Below are 21,961 nucleotides of genomic sequence, written 5' to 3'. Positions count from 1 at the left end.
CCACAACTCAAAGGCATTAATTCTTCTTCTGTCATCCTTAGTCACTGCCCAGCTCTCTGATACATAGCTGGTAACTCTGAAGGCCACGGCCTGGATCAGGCCCATTTAGTCTCTAGACAGACTTTGTGGCTTCTCAGTACTCTGGAGAGGTCCCTGACAGCAGATTTTCCTAGTGCAATTCATCTTTTGATTTCCTGACTTCTGGTGCCAAAGAGTGTTGATTGGGGAGCCAAGCAAGACACTGAATAAACTAAAATCATAGACACACATTTTGGAAACTTATAATCCCAGGAAAGCCAGGATCCAATAAGCATTTAACATATTAATTTCATCATAAAAATTACAAAAAAGTTGTTGTTGTTGTTGTTTAATGCCGTTGAGTCGTAGACGACTCATAGCGACCCTATGAACGAACAGCCTGAACACTGTTCGTACATAGAGTTTCCAGAGGCAAGCCATTTTGGAAGTTAGAGATTTAAATAATTCGAATAATTTTAAAATAGATTTAAATAATGTTTCCAGGTCACAATTTATAATTTCTTAAATTGTAGCTTAGGTACAAATTCAGGAGCTGTGGTAGGGAAGTAGTGAGTGAATTCAACTGCTAACTAAAAGGTTGGTGATTTGAATCCATCAGTTGCTCCATGGGAGAGAGCTAAAGCATGTAGCTTCCTTGATATTTATAACATTAGAAATACAATGGACAGTACTACTTTGTCTTAGAAGATTCTTCTAAGTTAGAATTCACTCCAAGACTAGAGGCTTGTGTGAAACTTTACAAAGGAAATTATGAAACATTTTGTTTCATAAAACAAATTAAAATGCAAGGTTACAGTTTTTAAAATGGTAGTGAGGACTTAAACCTATTGCCACAGAGTAGATTTCAATCTAGGGCAACACTATAGGCAGAAAAGTGCCTATATTGTCACCAAGATTATATTTAAAGAAGTAGACAGTCACATCTTTCTTCCATGGAGCATACTGTTAGGTTGAAATTGCTAGCCTTTCAGTTAGTAGATGAGTACTTTAACCATTGTACCACCAAGGCTCTCCTCCAGGCATTGAGACTCTTTAGATAGTTTATTCAGGAGTCCTGATGGCAAGTATTACGCTACAAATCAAAAGGTTAGTAGTTTTGAGCTCACCAGCCACTCCAAAGGAGAAAGCTGTGGCAATATGCTTCTATAATGACTACATATGGTTTTGGAAATCCTCTAGGAGTCAGTTTTACTCTGACATATAGGGTCACTATTGACAGTGACAAGGGGCTTGGCTTGACACTATTGAGAATGTCAGTTTGTCATACTATGGTGGTTTGTAATACGCTATAGGATTGCTAGGAAGTTCTGATGGCCTAATGGGTAAGGAGTTGTGCTGTTAACCCAAAGGCAGTTCGAATTCAGCAGTTGCTCCTTGGGAGAAAGACAGGTCCAGAATCTCCTCCTGTGGGATTTACAGCCTCTGAAAATCTACTGGAGGGTCAGCTATGAATCAGTTTCAACTCCGTAACTATTCAACAGCAACATCAGATAGCCACAAGGAGGCACTGACTCAACAAAGAGCAATTGGGTATATATGTGCGTCATGCTGAAAGTGTAGTATTTGAAATGCCAGCAAGATTTCTGGTTTCAGTGGAACTTCCAGCCTAAGACAGGAAGGGCTAAATGGGACGGATATCAGGGTTGGGGTGAGATTGTGAAAAATTGGATAAATTATGTATACTGCATTGAAACAGATGAGGGAGAGAACAGTTTAAAAGCGATTTATGATTGGGTATTATGGTTATGACAAGAGTCCAGAATGAAGGTAGCATGGTGGAGTGTACTGGGGGGGGGGATTGTATACCAGTAAAGGAATTTTTCTTTTACTTTACAAAGAGGAGAGTAAACTGAGGCAGGGGGAGGGTGGGCAGGGAGAAAAATGCCACAATGACTGAAAATCCAAAATCTCTGTAAATGTTCATTAAAATTAACAAAATTGAGGAAAAAAAAAGAAAGGGCTAGTACATCTACTTCTAAATTACTAGTTAGCCAATGAAAATCTTAATGTACCACACAAGAACACAGTGCAACTTGTTTGATTTAGATTTGTTGTCAGAAAAGATCAATAATGAAGAGATCATGTGTGGTAAAGTAGAGAGTCATGAGAGAGTAGGAGACGGTTAGTGAAATGGAGTGGCATAATAGCTCAAACTATGGACTTGATCATACTGGCAACTGTGGAGATGACACAACACTGAGCAGTATTTTATTCTGTTGTGTATATGGTTCAGGAGTGAGAATTTAACCAGGACATATCATCATGCATTTAAAGTTAAAACACAGATAATATTTACCTTAAGTTTTCCTTTGTTAAATGCACAAACTGAGACTTGGTAGGCAGAATGTCCCATATCAATAAACACTACATTTCTTGGTTTCTCATCTAATTGGGGCAGATCTTGTTTATAAATTCCATAAGCTAGTGCAACTGTGTGAGAAGAAATAAGTCGTTTAGTTTCAATAGCAATTGCGTGCAGAACAACTAAGTCACCTGGATACTGCATTTTAGTATAAGCTACTACATATTGTTTTCAAAGAAATTTCTTTTTCATAATTTTGTTAATGTCTTAACATTATTTCCCCCATAACTACCCACAATTCTATTATTACATTATTAACAATTCTCTTAGCAAATAGAGTTCCTGAGTGGTATAATCTATTCAGTGCATGACTACCCATCACAAGCTTGGCAGTTGGAATTCACTTAGAAAAGTTACTTCGGAGACAAGCCTGACAATCAAGACAGGTCTGACAATCTCTTCTGAAAAGTCACAGCCTTGTAAACCTTAAGGAGTAGTTCTACCCTGGACATACTGAGTCACAACAGTCTCACTGGCAATTAACAGTAACTTAGCAAATTAAGAGGTTTAACCTTTGCTAAACTGTTGTATTCCAAAACAATAAGCTTAAGAGTCAGTACACAGAGCGTTTAAAAAGAAATAATTTGTATTAATGAAGTGAACAAAAAGCAAGCCAATTTTCTGACAGTAGTTTCCAAATTGCAAAATGCTTACCTGCAGTAGTTTCATTCATCAGCCTTAAACAATTTAAACCTGCAACCTGGGCTGCAGCCATCACAGATCTTCTCTCAGCATCAGTGAAAAAACTAGGAATCTGTTATTTTAAAACATTACATGCATTAGTGTGAAATAATAATTTATTCCTCAACTTCATCATTAAAACTTCTGTTCAATAGTGGTCTAATAAAATAAATGAGGAAAGATTAGGTTTTTAAAAGAAAATATTTTGCTGTTGTTGAGAATATACACATAGCCCTTATTTTTAAAGTCTGATATTATCTACATCATATATGTTTGACCTAATAGTGCAAAACTAAGTAACCAGTAACATGAAATATGGAGAATTTCCAGAGTTTATTAATCTAAACTCTTCCTGTGTTGATCTGTTTTATTAAAAATTATTTCTGTTCAACTTTAATTTTAAAAAACCATACCCATGTTTATCGTAAGAGTACGGAATGAGGGTTGCAAAGTGGATTATATTTGGGGGTGGGGTTGGGGGAAGTGCGGGGGGATTGTGTACCAATGAGGGAGTTTTTCTTTTGCTTTTCAAGGAGAGGAGCTAAGGGCAGGAGGGGTGGAGGTGGGGTGGGCGGGGAGAAGGGTGCAACAATGAATGAATGGAATTCCAAAATCTCTGTAGATGTTCATTGAAATGAAAAAGAAATAAATTAATTTAATAACACCCCCCACAAAAACCATACCCTGAAACTATCAAAGTCTGTTAAAATTACTCATTAAACATATAATATGTTTACTGTTAAGTGGTATTTGGTCAAATATGACTCATAGTGACCCTACCAACAACAGATTTGAATTATGTTCTATCCTGAACAATTCTCATGATCGCTATCATGCTCAAATAAATTTTTGCAGTCACTGTGTCAATCTTTCCCAAAGAGTATTCCTCTCTTTTGCTGACCCACTCTACCCATGATGTCTTTTTCCAAGGACTGGCACTTCCTGACAACATGTCCAAAGTATGTGAGATGAAGATTCACTATCCTTGCCTTCAAGAAGAACCCTCATTTTACTTCCCCAAGACAGAACTATAGCTTCTTCTGAATTCAGCTTAAATTTCTTGCAGTTCACTGTCAATGCACTGTACGAGCAGGTTCTGAATAATCTTCAGCAATATTTTACTTGTATTGATAATATTGTTTGATAATATCTACATTCTGTTGTATCACCTTTTTTAGAGAATGGAAACTATTATGCATCTCTTTTGGCAGTCCATGGAATATTGTGTACTCTTCTTCAACACCACAATTCAAAGGTATTGATCCTTCTTTTTTCTCCTAAATCACTGTCTAGCTTTCATAATCACTGTCTAACTTTCATATGCATATGAAGCAATTGAAAACACCATGGCTTTAGCACTTTGGAGAGGTCCTTGACAGTAGATTTTCCCAATGCATCTTGACTTATGTTAAGATGGGAGTTAACTGTGGATCCAAGTAAAATGAAATCATTGACAATTTCATTCTTTTCTGTCTCTCTGTCATGATTTCTGCCTACTGGTCCAGTGATGGGATTTTTGTCTTCTTGATGTTGAGATGCAATCTATATTGAAGACTGTAGTAGTCTTTGATCTTTCTTAGTAAGTACTTAAACTCTTCCTCAATTTCTGCAACCAAGCTTGTATCATTTGCATAATGGAGGCTGATGATGTGTCTTCCTCTTATCCTGATGCTACATTCTTCTTCACAGAGTCCACCTTCTTGACTGATTTGCTCAGCACACGTATATATGAAATAGGTATGGAGGAAGGATATAACTTTGATACACATCTTTCTTCAATATAAACCATGCTGCCTCTCTCCTTGTTTTATTTGCACATCTGTCTGTTGGTCTATGTATGTTTCACATATGCAAAATGAAGTCTTCTGCTCATTTGTTCCAATTTAGCCATAATTTGTTATGATCCACACAGCCAAATGCCTTTGCAGAGTAAAAAAAAAACCACAAATATACATCTCTCTGGCATTCTCTGCATTCAATGCCATCTGACATTGGCATTGATACATCCCTGGTGCCATGGATTCTTCCGAATCTAGCCTGAATTCCTGGGACGTCTGTTAATTCACCAACAGTATTGAAATTATCTTCAGGAAGACTTTACTTCTGCATGCTATTAATAATATTGATCAACAATTCTTACACTCTATTAGATTACTTATTTTGGGAATGGAACATATATGAATCTCTTCAGTCAGTTGGTCAGGTAGCTGTCTTCCATATTTCTTGGTATATATTAGGGAACACATTTATTGTCAAAACACCTCAACTGGTATTCCAATTAGTTTGGCATTTCCAGACTAAGATACACTTAAGCAGCAAGACTGGCTATCTACTTCTGAAATAACAAGTCTTCAAAAGTCCTATGAATAACAGGAGATTGTTGGATATAGTGCCAGAAGATGAGCTCCAGAGGTTGGAAGGCTTGTTTTTCTTTTGGCAGTCCATGGGATATTCAGTATTCTTCTTCAGTGCTATAACTCAAACTCTTTTTCTGTTATCCTTACTCAATGTCCAATTTTCAGAAACATCCTAAATAACTGAAAACACTATGGCTTTGATCAGGTGCACCTTAGTTTTTAAACTGCTCTTAAGCACTCTGGAGAGGTCCTTGAAAGCTGATTTTCCCAAAGCAAGACGTCTCTGGATTTCTTGACAGCTAGTACCAAGGCTGTGGAACCAAATGAAATAAAACTGTTGGAAACTTTAAGCTTTTCTCCATCTATTACAACGTTGTCTGTTGGTCCAGTGGTCAGATTTTTGGTCAGATTTTTGTTTTCTTGATGTTGAGATGTAACCCATATGGAAGACTATATTCTTTGATCTTCTGCAGCAAATGTTGCAAGTCTGCTACTAACCTAATCACACATATCAGATTTCCAAGATACACTGATTATCCCAAGATCTTATGGGAAATTCAATCCTAAACTACCAAGTAACGCAACATTTACTTTTAAAAAGGGTAAGTAAAGTAGTTTAAAATAGGGAGCTCTGGTGGCCTAGCGTAAATAAGTGCTGCAATCCCAAAAGCATGTGGTTCAAATACACTAGCTGCTTTGCAGGAGAAAGATAGACAATTTCTTCTCATGATACTAACTGCCTCTGAAAATCCGCTGGAGGGTTAGCTATGGCTTGGTTCTAACTTGGTAGTACACAACAACAATGACAAAATAGTTTCAGGATATTTATTGGATAAGGGCTCAAGGCATGAAAAAAAGAAAACTATTTCAATATAACATTAATTCAGTGGGAAAATATGACTCAAGAGTATTCATTACTAACATAAAACTTACTGAAATCACACAGTCAGCCACTGGTTTCTTCAAAGCATTTTCTGAAGTCTCTTTAAGCTTGGCCAACAGCATTCCAGTAACTTGCTCAATTGCAAAAGGCCTCTCTTCTTCTAGGTACCTCACCTAAAACCAATTGTTCAGGTATTTATTAAGAGCTACTTGTGTATCTTATAATGTGTGACAGGCAAACAACAATGAAAAAGCAAAGTACTTTCCTCAAGAAAGTTTACGCCAAAGAGATTGTTGTTCAAGAGTCATTAGCCATGACAATTCTATCATTTCTCAAGTACTTGATTCTTATAATTAAAAAATGACAATTCTAGTTTTTAAAAAAACCCCACAAGAATATTAATCTTAAAAGGCAATGTTTTGTTATACAGTCTCACCAAAATAAACCAAAAAGGAAATGTGTATAGAGGTGTTAATATATTTCTGGGGAAATGAATTAAATAATTCATATTTTATAGTTCTAAAAAGTAATTTATAACTTAGATCGATTACATGCTTCATTTTACACTCAAGTTTAAGACTAGGTTATATAGATTTGAGCATATAAAATAAAACTTAAGAGTGGATTTGACCAAGAATATTACAGAAACCTTTGTTACAAAACTACCTTGGAACCAACACTGGCTATATTTAATTCACTCAGGAAAAAGTTATGTATTTTCTGTCAGTATTCCCAGCAGAGTGAGTGATTTTATTAATATTTTCAGCTTTGGAATAGCTTTTAAGAACTGCTCTTTCAAGGAACACAATGTCTTCTTTTACTGTTCTTTAACATTGTAAGATTCCACTCGAAAGAGACCTAAAAAATGCATTTGTTTCCAAATTAATTTTCAACTAAAATATAATTTCAAATTACTGTTTTAAAACTGTATGATCATGAGGATTCAAGCACATTAAAATAAGGGAAAAGTTAAACCACAGGGGAAAATTAATTAATTAATCCAACAGAATGCATGTTTTTGACTATGGAGGCAAGGCATATGTTTATGCCAAAGGAAAAAAACTACAGAGAAAAATAGACCAAATTATTTTGAAACAAGTACCTAAAAACCAAAAGAATCTGGATAAAATGCTTAAAAATTCAAGTATTAAAGATCTCTAACCTTTTAAAGATGAAGTCAATTTAATTAAACACGTAACAGATTTCTGTTTCTAAAGCTTCAACTAATTTATAGGTACTCATTCTGAATGCATAAAACATATCACTCAGAAATCAGATTTAATTTTTATTACTCCATCCATAAAGCATGAATTTAAAACTTCTTTTAAAGGTAATTTAAAACAGAACTTGCTCTCTAGGTAAACAGAGACCAGAATTTATCATATATAAATGCCATCCAGTCAATTTAGATTTATGGTGACTTTATGTACTACCAGACAAAACACTGGCCAGTTCTGTATGGATTCTGATGCAGTCATGTTTAGGTTCAGGGCTATGGCTGCTAAGCCAATAATCCATGTCACTCATACCTACATCACTAAACATGATATTCCTTTATAAGGATTGATGTATCTTGCTAACATGACCAAAGCAAAAAAAACCCCAAAACAAACAAAAAACCTAACAGGACAATGCTCTGTCCTATTAAAAATTCGTAATTTTCAGAATTAAATTGCTAGGGTCATTTCTTCTTAGTTTGTCTTTGTTTGGAAGCACCACTAAAAACTGTCCAATATAGGTGACCCTGGTGGTACCAGAAATTCTGGTGCCATCATTTTAACATGAAACTACCACTTTATGACACAGACAGAAGGATGGTTACTCTTTTATCTAAATTATCTATTTAATCTGACAGATCTGAATGTTGTTCTTTATCTCAGTCATTGCTATCATAACACAAGCAGTTTCCCAGCCAGCAACCCTTGACCAGCAAATTTTATGTGAAACACAGCTTCACAGTTTGTATTGTCTTGACAACTTACTATTTCCTTACAATTCATTACTCACTTTATAGTCAGAATCCTAAAACAAATACATGTATATAGCAAATGTCCATCAATTTATGAACTGACAGACAAAATATGTAATATTTAGGAAATAATAATGGAATAATAGTTATACTAAATACTAAGCAAGAACATATAGTACAATATACATACATTTTGAAATCATTATGCTAAGTGAAGGAAGCCATTTACTGTAGGCTCATTCCATTCTATATAAGGAAGAATTACACATGTGGCATTTTATATGAAATGGAATCCATAATGAACCAATTTATGAACAAAAAATTCATTAGTTGGTTGCTAGGGATGAGATCAAGGGAGATGTGGTTAAACAATACATTAAAATAACTTTATCAATTAAAAAATCCAGCTTCTGAAGTGTATAATTCAACAGTTTTTAGTATATTCACCAAGTTGTGTATTGATTACCATTTTTATTCTAGAACACTTTAACCATTTAAAAATGAAACTCTGTCCCAGTAGGAACTCTATCCCTTGTATTAAAATATTAAACACGTATTTAAAAAAACAGTAAGTTAAAAAAAAAAAACAAACCAACAAAATTCCACAGGAAGTTGATTCTAGATATTTCATGCTGCCATCCCACAGTAGTAAAATATGGAATGGTTAACAAAAACGTGTTAATTCATGTTGATTTTTTAAAAAATTAACAATATCTCAAACAGCACATAACCTAACTATTCCACTTGATAGATTCATAGTCAACACATCTTTAAAATACTTGTTCATGAATGTTCACAGTATTATTCATAACCAAATTTTGAAAACATTTCTCTCTATATAAGATTTTCTAAATTGGAGAAAACTCCCAACAATTAGTATTTTTTATGGGTCTAATTCCTCTATGTCAAGTATACCTCTATTTTCAGTCACTGAAAACAGTTTATCTTTTCAAACCCTCTAAATAATATTTTCTCTGACATAAATGTATTATTTGGATTAAAATGATTATCTAAACTTTCCACCAGCTGCTCTGTGGGAGAAGGATGGACAATCTCCTCCTGTGAGATTTACTATTTCTGAAAACCCAGTGAAGGATCAGCTAAGAGTCAATTTTGACTCGAAGGAGCACTACAACCACCACCACCACCACCACCACCACCACCACCACCACCACCACCACTTTATTTTAAAACTTCCTGTATTCTGGGGATGTATGTGCTATATCCACAACAGAAATATTTAACTATAAATCACAAATAAGCTTTTATTCATTTAATTTGAAGATGCTGTGTTGACATGTTGGAAATATAAAGCTTACCTTAACTCCTGCACTTCCATTCGGCATCTTCTGAAGCTCATAAGGAAGCTTGACTCTTTCAGTTTGTACAATGGGATCATCAAATGATCGTCCATGAAGCTTTTTAAATCCATGAATTGTATTTCTTACATTTGTGACAATCTGTTTGCAATGAAGGCTTTCAGTTATTAACCGATTAATACAAAATAAATTATTACGTTCGTATTTGAGAACCAACAAGCCCCTTTCTTACAGTCACGTCACATTTACATTCTATTCAACTCTTTTCCTCTTTTATTTCTTATCACTTTCATGTTTGGGTTTTATTTTTTATATAAATTTCTTTAATTTTCCTCAATACTTTTGCAGTGGTAAATCATCTTTTATCCATCTTCTTTTGATTTTTCTGAATTTATTAAACTATGTTTTAATTGTTGTTTTGTTTTCCTTCAATTATTCAATTCTTTGTGAAATTCTCATGCACTACTATGCTGCTGTTAAGTGTATTCTTTTATGTATCACCTGGATTTTTGCAAAACAATTTTTTCTTTAAGAAGAATGTGGCATCTCCACCAAATGGATGTGGCTCCCCGCTGTTTGGTGTCTACTAATGTACTCAAATGCCTCTTTCAGCTAAACATTGGCATCCCTTCCCTGACAAAGTGCTGCAACCAACATGACAGGTGCTATGAGACCTGTGGCAAAAACAAGAACGACTGTGATGAGGAGTTCCAGTACTGCCTCTCCAAGATCTGCCGTGACATGCAGAAGACACTTGGGCTAGCTTAACATGTGCAGGCTTGTGAAACAACAGTGGAGCTCTTGTTTGACATTTAGTGTTATACATTTAGGCTGTAAACCATACCTGGACAGCCAAAGAGCCACATGTTGGTGCCATCATGAAGAAAAAATAGATCTTTAAGGAAGATGCAAACCACTGGTAACCAAATATGGATGGAAGAATACACCTTTTTGACAATGAACTAATGTTTTTACATCTTAAAGCTGCCTTATTTTGTGGACAGATTATTTTCAGGTCTTACAAGACTGTATATTTTGATGTTATAACTTCAAACTTTAATAAAAGGCATGTAAGTGTGAAAAAAAATAAGAATGTGGCACACTTAAAACTTTGTGCTATTACTGAGATCCAGTAAATTTCCTCTTAAGTGACTGATCTGCAGAATGGATTATATCTTAAGCTTCATTTTTTTTTTTATTTCTACAGTTATTTCAAGTCAGTCAGTAAATTTTGTTTTTATTTTAGGTGAATCATATTGGATATACAAATATAGTATTTTCTATCTTTATATATATTCATATATTACCATAATTTTTTCAGTTAATGAAATATACTTTTAAACACTTTAAGTAGATTCCTGATGATATCTATCATGAATTAATATGCTCATTCATGTGGCATGACTTTATTGTTAAAAAACTTATTTGAATGCACTTTTGGCATTTATGTAAGGAATAAAGTGCAATAAACATCCTTTCACAAAGATAATCTTATTAATCTCTTCCCTCCTCCCCTCCTATGGGAATATTTCAATGATTAAGAGAAAGAATTCAAGACACTCATTTTTGTTATGGTTATTAGATGCCATCTCATCATTCCCCCCTCACCATGATCCTGTGTACCAGTTACCTGCCATCCTCATAATCATGTTTGAGCCCACTGTTGCAGTCACTATGTCACCCTATTGTATGGTGGGTCTTTTTAATTCTTCCCCCCATTTTTTACCAAACATGACTGACATCTGCCATACTACTACCTCCTGATAAAATGTTTAAACCATGTAAGATGAAAACCTGTCATTCTTAACTCTAAAGAGTGTTCAATGTGAATTTCTTTCAGGAGAGATCTGTTTATTCTTCAGAAAGTCCAGATCCCTTACTAAGCTTCAATTTTTAAATGACGTTTGTTGTTGTCAGAGTTGGTTAGGATGATAGAAGAATTGATGTCTTTGAGTTGTGGTGCTGAAGAAGAGTCTTGAACACACACCATGGACTGCCAAGAAAACAAATAGGTCTGTCTTGGAAAGGCTGAAGCCAAGTTTCTTCTTGGAGGCAAGGATTTTGAAGCTCTGTTTCTCATACTTGGGGCATGTGGCCAGGAAGGACAGATCTTTGAAGAAGGATATATTTGGAAGGGTGCAGGGACAGCACAGGATAGGAAGACCCAAGGTGAAGTGGATTCATACACTAACTAGGGCAATGGTAGTAGGTGTGTTGGAGTCAGTGGGACTGGCTGAGGACAGGGTAGGCTTCTGAGCTGTTGTACACAGGGTCGCTATGAGTCATAGGTGACCCAATGGCACACAACAACAACAGTTAACAACATGCTGCTGCCAGGTATCAAGTTAGTTCTTACTAATACTGATGTTACGCACAACAGAATTAAACTCTGCCCAATTCTACTCCATTCTCACAATTTCTGCTATGCTCAAGTTCACCGCTGTGGTCACTGTGTTAATCCATTTCATGAAATCTTTTTCTCTTTCGTTGATCCTCTATTTTTTCAAGCATGATGTCTTTCTCCAGGCAATGACTTCTCCTGACAACATGCCCAAATATGTGAAAGAAAGCCTCATCACCTTTGCCTTTAAGGAGCACACTGGGTTGTACGTATTTCTAATATAGAGTTTTTGCTGCTTTGCAGACTATGGTATATTAAATACTCTTTGCCAACACTACAATTTAAAGGTACCAATTTTTCTTTGGTCTTCCTTATATATAATGCACAACTTTCGTATGCATATGAAACAACTGGAAATAACACTGTTTTGGGTCAGGCATACTTTAGTCTTTAAAGTGACACCCCTGATCTTTACCATTTTAAAGAGATCCCTGACAGCTGACTTATGCTGTAACCTCAGCTGGCATTTTTTCTAAAGACTGATATTCACATCCACTTCCTAAACAACATGCCTCCAGAAACTCGGTGAACTTTCATAAATATCAATAGTTATAGAAAGGCTTCAGGCCTTTTGTTCATAGGGTCACTAAATTAGCCAGAATATAATAAATAAAAATAAATGGAGGAAATAAGATGTTATTTTGACAAAAGGCCAATACTTTATTATATAAAGTATGAAATACAGAAGATAAAATAAAATTCATGAGTAAATGATAGAAAGATAATCTTGATAAAAACAGTAAGCAAAAAGTTCCAGGATAAATGAAATGAATCAACTATATATAAATACAAAATAATGAGGCAAAAAGACCCATTATTTTAAAATGAAAAAAAAAGTTAAGAAATAACTCGTAAAGACAAATCCAAAGAATTATCTACTTATCTTCTGAAAAATTCTTAATAATTTACTCTTAAGTATTTCAACTACTAGACATGTGAATATTAAACTGAGATTAAGCTGTTGTTTTTATTATGTGCCCTGGAGTTGAGTATGACTCACAGAGACCCTAGAATAACAGATCTGAACCTTGACCTATCCTGTACTTAACCATATCATCTTTGACATACTTAGGGGCACAATGCTGCTATCAGTGTGTCAATCCACCTCAATGAGTATCTTACTTTCTTTTGCTGACCTTCCACCTTTCCAAGCATGATGTCTTTTTTCCAAGGACTGGCCCCTTCTAGTGACATGCTACAAGTATGTGAGACTAAGCTTTGTCATCTTTGCCTCTAGGAAGCACTCTGGCTGCACTTTCTCCAAGACAAATATATTTGTTCTTTTGACAAACCATGGGACATTCAAGGACTCTTTTCCAACACCATAATTCAAAGGCATTAGTTTTTCTTCTGTCTTCCTTACTCACTGCTCAGTTCTTAGCACAGCAAGTGAGTGAACTAATAAAATTTAATAAAAAAGAAGAAAAGAAAAAAAAATAGCTTGGTCTTTAAATTGTCATCATTGTTTCTTAGTACTTTGGAGGGGTCCTTGACAAATGTTCGCAGTGCAATATGTCTTGATTTCTTGACTGTTGGTACCAAGGACACTGATTGTGAATCCACATAAGATGAAATCATTCACAGTTTCAATCTTTCCTCTACTGGCCCAGTGGTGAGGATCTTAGCCTTTTTGAGGCTAAGAATGCAATCCATATTGAAGGTTGTATTTAGTTTTGATCTTCTGCAGCAACCATTTCAAGTTCTCCTTACTTTTAACAAGCAAGGTTGTGTTATATGCATAATGCTGGTTGTTGATGAAATTTCCTTCAACTCTGATGCCATATTCTTCTTCATAAAGTCCAGCTTCTGAAACGATATACTCAGCATACAAACTGACTAGGTATGGAGAAAGGTTCTTGATTTTAAACCATGTATTGTTACTTGTCTTTTTTGACAATAGCTTCTCAGTCTAGGTGTAGGTTTTGTATGAGGAAACTAAGTGTTCTGGGAATCCTATTTTTATCAGTGTTAGTCATAGCTTGTTATGATCCACACAATCAAATGCCTTTGCATATTCAATAAAACACAATTAAGACATTTTTCTGGTATTGTTTGCTTCTAGCCAGGATCCATCTAACATTAGCAGTGCTATCTCTGGTGCCACGGCCTTTTTTAAACCCAGCTTGAACTTGTGGCAGTTAAAACTATCAGATTACTTTGAACTTCAGGGAATCCTAGCTATATCAGATTACTCTGAAAATTAGTTGCTTCATCTTCTCCAACTTTTTTATAAAGACACTTGTCAGCTTATCTTTGAAGTGAATACTCTAGACAAGAAATCCCTAAGAGAAACAGTGATCACAGAGGGGAAACTGATGCCAACCCAACATTACAATTCTTCCTGTAAGTCAAAACCTCCACATTAACAATTTACCTGGCTCTTGGCTGCATTTCCTATGGCTCGAGTTCTGGATCCCAGAGATATACAAGCCCTAAATAGGGGGAGGAAAAAAAGTAAGTAACAGTTTATTCTCATGGTATTTTTATGTTAATGTGCTATTATTTTGTTTTTCTCTACTTTAAAAAAATCAACTAAAAATTATACAGCGACACATTATTTTAAAAACCTACTTGCTTCTGATTCCAATTCATGGCAATTTAAGGTGTCACAGACAAGTGTATATTCCATATAGCTGTGATCTTTTAGGAACACACAGTCAGGCTTTTCTTCTGATGAACCTCTTGGTGGGTCTGAACCACCAACCTTTTGTTAATAGCGCCATGCTTAACCATTTGTGTCACCAGAATGTACAGGCCTCATAGTTTAAAAATATTTTTTAAAAATTAAAATTTTATATAATTTTCTATTTTTCTAAATTAAAAAAAATTAAAATTTTCCAAGTAATAGCGTTCAATCGAATGGGGGAAAAATGGTATAGCTGGTAATGCTTCAGTGGTCCCCAAAAGTTTTTAAAAATTCTACTGATCTACTAAAAAATAATCATATTCAGTGCTTGCTTTGGCAGCACATATACTAAAATTGGAACAATACAGAGAAGATTAGTATGGCCCCTGCACAAAAATGACATGCAAATTAGTGAAGCATTCCAAATTTTTTTTGTACAATTTGATTGAGGTGGGGGAGAGGGAAATTAGAAGGATCTGTTCTGCAAAATAATATATTAGAATTTTGTAAATTTTAGAAATAAACTACTACAAAAACCTAAAAGGGAAATGAACAAAAAATAGTAAAAAAATAATAATTATATCCAGTAAGGGCAGATGGTTTGGAGTAAAATTCTTTCTATGGGAGTAACCTTTTACAAATTATGTGGCCATTATGTGCCTCAACTTCCAAGTTATAGTTGGTAAACAACTATAACTTGTACCATTCCTTTCTGAGGATTAAATGAGTAAATATAGGCAAGAGTTTTGTCCTGGCATATAAAAGCACTATGTAAGTGACTGCTGATTTGTTTTTATTTAAATTGAAATTCAATTCTGAATATAAAAAAGCATAAACTTTAGTATTTTTATCAAAATAGCATTCATGTTGTGATCCAAGAAAACGTGTCCATGATTACAGTCAGAACTACAGGAAAACATTCATCAAATCAATCAATATTTATAGGGGGTGTTTTGGTACATGAGCCACAATTTCTGCTCTTGAATTTTTTCTATAACAATAAAAGTTTGTATGGCAATAAGGTGACCTGTGTGGTTTTTATTCCATCCTGGTTTGGTATTTCATCTTCAAAAGTCTTTTATCAATGAAAATGTATTGCTATCATTCAAAATTACCCAAAAATTCTTTGTGCTTCCAATTCTGTTATTTGGACATACTTTTCAAAATGTCTAATTTTTCAATACTAGGCTACACACATTTGAGTGCATAGAAAACCTTATTCTTTGATTGATTCTCAAGAATTAACCTCTGCTAGTGTTGTTGCTGCTGTTATGTGTCAAGTCGCCTGCGACATAGTAATCCTCTGTACAACAGCTCTAAAGCCCGTCTGTCTGTCGTATCCTGAGCCAGTTTCACTGACTCTGGCACACCTACCCCCACTGTACTATTACTTAATTAAAAAAAAAAATACCTGCCAATTATTTTCAGGGAAAACCCCCCCCCAAACAAACTCACAAACACCAATTCTTCCTTAAAATTTTTACCTGACTTAGTATTACAAAGGAAATAAGACACATTATATGATATTTAAAAAAAAATTACAAACCAACAAAACCAAACACCCTGTTCTTGTGATTTAGGTGAAGGTTTACTGAGCAAACTGGTTTTCCATTCAATACAACTACACTTTATAGATGAAAAAATCGTATAGAAAAGAATATGCAATTATTGTTATTATGTGCTGTTAAGCCATAGCTGACCCTACAGAAGTTTTGAGAGGCGGTAAACTACATGGGAGGAGGCTGTCCGTTTTTCTCCAGCAGGTGGATTCAAACCACTTGCGTTTGGGAATGCAGTGCAGCTTCTTACCACTAGGCCACCAGAGCTTCTTGTAACAGTTTACCTAAATATATATGGTGTAATCAATTTAAATTTGGTTTGAATTTACCAGCTGCTCTGTGGTAGAAAGATAAGTGGTCTCCTCGTGTGGGATCTATTACTTTTGAAAAGCCACTGGAAGGTCAACTAAAAGTCAGTTCCCACTCAATGGTCCACCACAACAATCTGTTTAAATTAGAGAGGTCTGGTGGCCTAGTCTTCAGGCAGCTGTGCTACCATAGCTAACTCAACCACTGAATCTCTCTGGCAGTGTGAACCCACCAGCTGGCTTCAGGAAGAAAGATGGTCAATATCCTCCTGTGCAATGTTCTGCTTTGTAAAACTGCTAGAGGGTCGGCTATGGGTCTATTCCTGCTCGAAAGTAATGATTTTTGTTTAAATTTTATTAACTTAAGGATATTTTGGGAGCTCTAGTGGCAAGAAGCTATGGTGCAATCTCAAAGGCATGCGACTTGAGGTCACCAGCTGCTCTATGGGGGAAGGATGGACAATCAGTCTCTTCCCATGTGATTAACTGCCTCGGAAAACCCGCTGGAGGGTCAGCTATGGGTCAGTTCAGACTCTATGGTACACAACAACAACAACACAAGGATATGTTAAGGAGTACTGGTTGCCTAGCGACAAGAAGCTGTGCTGCAATCCTGAAGGCACAGCAATTTGAATCCACCAGCGAGAAAAATGGGCAGTCTCCTCCCATGCAATTTACTGCCTCTGAAAATCTCTGGAGGGTCAGCTATAGGTGGGTTCCAATTCAAAGGTACACAACAAGAAGGGCATGTTAGTCATTTAGAAATTCCATTATAATACAGCTTAAATACATAATATTCAATCTGATGCTGCCATCATAAGAGTCTTAGGTTATGAGAGAATGCCCCAAAATTTTAAACAAAATTTCCAAAAGTCCTATGTTACAACAACCCAAAGATAGGATGCTATCTCTTAAAGCCATACAGTAAGACCTGTGAGGGCTGGAAAACATGGTTGTAGCCTTTTCTTTCTTTCTTTTTTTTTTTTTTAAAGAACCCACAAACAAAAACCAGCCTTTTTATTTTTCTTCTTTGCCTTACCACTTTGTTACTGCTCAATATAATGAAAACTATTTCATTTTCCTCACCTGACAAGTTTCTGTCATATACAAGTTATAGTTTTGGCAAGTTTTATTTTATTTCCCCATAAATATTATTTTTCTTTGGTTAATCATCATAAAACTTATTTTTATGAGTCTACACCTGATTAGGTTGGAGAAGACATATACTGAAAGTGAACTGAGATTTCTTACCTAGCAAGTCAATACTTTTATCTCTTCTTTTTCATCTATCTCCATTAAATACCTAAAAATCTTACACATTATCACTTAAACTATCAAAATGGTTCAATTTTTATGTTTCAATAAATAGATGCTAAGAACTGTAATAGCTGCATTAATGATAATAAGAAATCTCAGTTTAAATCAAACCATCATCCCATTACAATGCCAATTTGGCTCTGAAACAAATTCTCAATTGCTGAGCAACTACCTTCAACTACTTTTGGCAAGATTAAGAGTTGTCAATTCTTTGTTGGGGCAGGGATGTCTTGTACATGGTAGAATTGCAGACACAGGCTGCAGTAGTAATACTTTCCTTTCCTACTCTTGGTAGAAAAAATAGATTTGGCAAGATTCTCCTGGGGCCAAAATAATTGAGAACCAGTGTCTAGTTATCACCTTCTCAAAAATTTTCTCATACGCTCTGAGGTGCTTAGTTCTACTTCAAATAAATTTAGGGAAATTTATTTTTTCTTGAAAAGTCTTATTTCTACCCAAATTAAGAGATCTGAGTAAAGAAAGCCCAAAACAACTACTATTAAGTTGATTACAATTCACAGTGATCATTCACTGGCTTTCTGAGTCTGTAAACCTTAATGGAAGGAGACTGTCCATATTTCTGCCTTTGAAGTGGATTCAAATTTGCTCCTGGCTATGCTTAGCTCCAGAGTCAACACGCTTGGTACCAGCAGCCAGGAAATTAAGACATATTGCGATGGGAAAGTCTGCTGCTAGGGACCTCTCCAAAGTACTCAAGAGCAACGGTGTCACTCTGGAGACTAAGGTGCAACAGATACAGGCTATGGTCTTTGCAATCACTTGTTATGCACCAGAGAGTTGGACAATGACTAGGGAGGATAGAAGGAGAATTGATGTCTTTGAGCTGTGGTGCTGGAGAAGAGTATTGAATGTACCATGGACTGCCAAGAAAGCAAACAGATTCATCCTGAAGAGGATTAAACCAAGCAACTCCTTAGAGGCAAGGATTCTGGAGTTTCGTCTGACATATTTTGGACATGTTATAAGGAGGGACAGGTCCTTGGAGAGGGACATGATGCTTGGGTGGGTGGAAGGATGGCAAAAGAAGGGAAGACCCTCTATGAGGTGGATTGATTCAGTGACTGGCGTAATTGGGATGGGTGTGTCGGAGGCAGTGCGATTAGCACAGGATAGAGCAGGGTTTAGGGCTGTTGTACACAGGGTTGCTATGAGTTGCAAGCGACTCGACGGCACACAACAACAACATACTACTTTGATGGTATTCAGGTGCCTTCATTCCCACTGATCTCTTGCAAAGAAAAGGTACTACAGATCATACTCCAAGGAAAGGTCCCTCAAAACAGATCAGAGCTGTGATCTTCTTAGAACTGCTTAGCTTATCACTTCATGGGGTTTCATTACATAATTGTCAAATTACTTAACTGTATCTAATACGCTGAGAATTGTGGACCAGATAATTAATGAATGAATGAAAACACACACACACACACACACACACACACACACACACACATATGGGACTGGGGTGAGTGGACACTTTTGATTGAATTTTGTGTCCACTTGAGTAGAGAGAAACTAGCATTCTCATATTTGCATTTCTAGGAGCCTTTGTGATGCAAATGGTTAAGCTGTTCACTGAAGAACAGTGGTTTGAACCCACCCATTGGTTTAACACTTTCGTATGTCAATAAAGTACAATTAAGTATTTTCCTCTTATTCTCTGTACAAACATTTGATTGTGTGGAACAAAACAAATTATGGATAACGCTGAGAACAGTAGAATCTCAGAACACTTCACTATGCTCATGTGAAACCTATACATAAACCAAGAAGCAGCTGTTTGAACAGAATAAGGGAATACTGTTATGGTTTAAAATCAGGAAAGGTATGCATCAGGGTTGTATCCTTTTTCCCTATATGCTTACTCTATGTACTAAGCAAATAATCTGAAAAACTTGACTCTGTGAAGAAGCATGTATCATCAGGATTGGAAGATGATTATAAAAAACCCATGTTACACAGATAACACAAGCATGCTTGGTGAAAGTGAAGAAGACTTGAAGTATCTACTGAAAGACATCAAAGATTATACAGCCTACAATATGGTTTAATCTCAACATGAAGAAAAGGAAAATCCTCATCACTATCCCAAAAGGCAGCATCACAATAGATGGAGAAAAGACTGAAGTTGTCAATGATTTAATTTTACTTGGATCCACAATCAACATCCATGGTAGGAGCAGTCAAGAAATTAAAAGATATGTTTGCTCGGAGAGACTGGAAAGCATTATGCTCAGTGAACTAACGCAGTCTCATAAGGACAAATACTGTCCAAGACCATTATTATAAAAATAGAAGGATAACTAGCAAGATGTGTATGAAAGTCTAAAGGGGAAGAGAAGAGATGAGCGAGCTGAGGTCAAGGATTGGGGGAAATGATGAGGTTGCAGAATTTGGTGGGCACAGCAGGGAGCTGGGGTTGGGGGTTGAGGGTGGGTATGGGTAAATCATGGGGTTGTAGAGTGTGGTAGGCAGAAGGAGGAAGTGAGGAATTAGGAAAGATTTGGTGAGGATCTGAAAAGACTGGGTAATTGTGGGCAGAGATCAAGGGTGATTACTTTTATAAAACACAATCTGGGCCAATTGACAGCATCAGTGAAGAGACTGAGATTGTTAACAGCTTCAGTTTGCTTGGCTCCGTAATCAACATGTTTGGTACCAGCAGCCAGGAAATCAAAAGACAAATTGCACTGGGAAAGTCTGCTGTCAGGGACATCTCTAGAGTACTGATGAGCAATGATGCCAGTCAGAACACCAAGGTGCACCTGATCTAGGCCATGGTCTTTGCAATTACTTGCTATGCATCAGAAAGCTAGACAATGACTAGAGATGATAGGAGAATTGATGTGAGAATTGAGCTGTGGTGGTGGTGAAGACTACTGAATATACCATGGACTGCTAGGAGAACAAACAGGTTGGTCCCAGGATGCTACTTGTAGGCAAAGATTCTGAATCTTTGTGTGACATACTATGGGCATGTTGCAAAGCGGGACCAATTCTTAGAGAGGGACATCATGCTTGGGAGGGTGGAGGGACAGTACAAGAGAAGATCTTTTATTAGATAATTTGACTCAGTCACTACGGTAATGGGTTTAGGTGTGTCATAGACAATAAGGTTGGTTCAGGATAGAATAGGGTTGAGAGCTGTTGTACAGAGTTGCTATGAGTCACAAGGGACTCGATGGCACATAACATCACTACCACATGGGAATGATCATATGAAACAACGTTAATGAAGGAATGTATAAATCACAAAGTATATGAACAACAGCAACAAAAAGATAGGTTTGTATTGGGAACAATTGCTGTTGGCGACCCAACAAAAGAGCAAAAGATAAAAGTAGTCACTTTTAAAGATTAAGGGGTCCCTGATCCAAACCATGGTATTTTCAATTGTTGCATATGCATGTGAAAGCTGAACAATGAATAAGGAAGATGAAAGAATAATCTTTGAATTGTGATACTGGTGAAGAATACTGACTATATCATGGAACAATCCAATCTGTCGTACAAGAACTGCAATGAGAGTGTTCCTTACAGGCAAAGATGATTCAATTTCATCTTGTATTTGGCATAATGGCAGGAGAGGTCAGTCTTTGGAAAAAGACCTCATGCTGGAAGTGCATAGGGTCAGCAAAAGCGAGGAAGACTCTCATCTAGATGGACTAACACAATGGGCTTGAACATGGTGGCGACTGAGCAGATGGCACAGGATAGGGCAAGTTTCTACTCTGTTGTTCCCAAGGCTACTGTAAGTCTTAGTTGACTCAATGACACCTAACTATACTAGCTCCATATCAGAAAGTCCTGGTAATTTGTTTACATAAATTTTAAGTCAGGGATAAGACGGCAGGGAGACAGGAAGGAAAAAAAAAATAAACAGAAATTCTGTAAAATAAAGAAATAAAATTTATCACACTGTGTATGTAAAAAAGGATTAAGTCAAAGACATTCTCTGGGACAGTTCTACTCAGTCACAGGAGATTTACTATGAAAACTAACTTGATGGCAATTCTAGGATCTTTTAAGGGTAAACAGGAACAAGAGGAAAAAAAAAGAAAGAAAAAAAAAGAGCGAGAACCTTGGTTCCTATTTGTCTCCTGGCAGTCCATTGTATGT

General features: G+C 36.1%; 1 protein-coding gene across 1 annotated transcript in view; it reads right to left on the bottom strand.

The window, feature by feature from the left end:
• HSPA4L (heat shock 70kDa protein 4-like) overlaps window positions 1-21,961 on the bottom strand; it is a 72,195-nt gene that overhangs the window by 37,738 nt on the left and 12,496 nt on the right. The window contains exons 2-6 of the mRNA XM_006887554.1: window positions 14,386-14,443; window positions 9,611-9,751; window positions 6,373-6,495; window positions 3,056-3,155; window positions 2,336-2,469 (exon numbers count right to left, since the gene is read on the bottom strand). Coding sequence (XP_006887616.1) covers window positions 2,336-2,469; window positions 3,056-3,155; window positions 6,373-6,495; window positions 9,611-9,751; window positions 14,386-14,443 — 556 coding nt within the window. The remainder of the gene's footprint in view (window positions 1-2,335; window positions 2,470-3,055; window positions 3,156-6,372; window positions 6,496-9,610; window positions 9,752-14,385; window positions 14,444-21,961) is intronic.

The sequence above is a fragment of the Elephantulus edwardii genome, unplaced genomic scaffold (assembly GCF_000299155.1).
Source record: "Elephantulus edwardii isolate Elephantulus edwardi_28Jun2011 unplaced genomic scaffold, EleEdw1.0 scaffold00058, whole genome shotgun sequence".
In the NCBI taxonomy this organism is placed as follows: Eukaryota; Metazoa; Chordata; class Mammalia; order Macroscelidea; family Macroscelididae; genus Elephantulus; species Elephantulus edwardii.
This window is presented reverse-complemented; position numbering and strand designations above follow the sequence as displayed.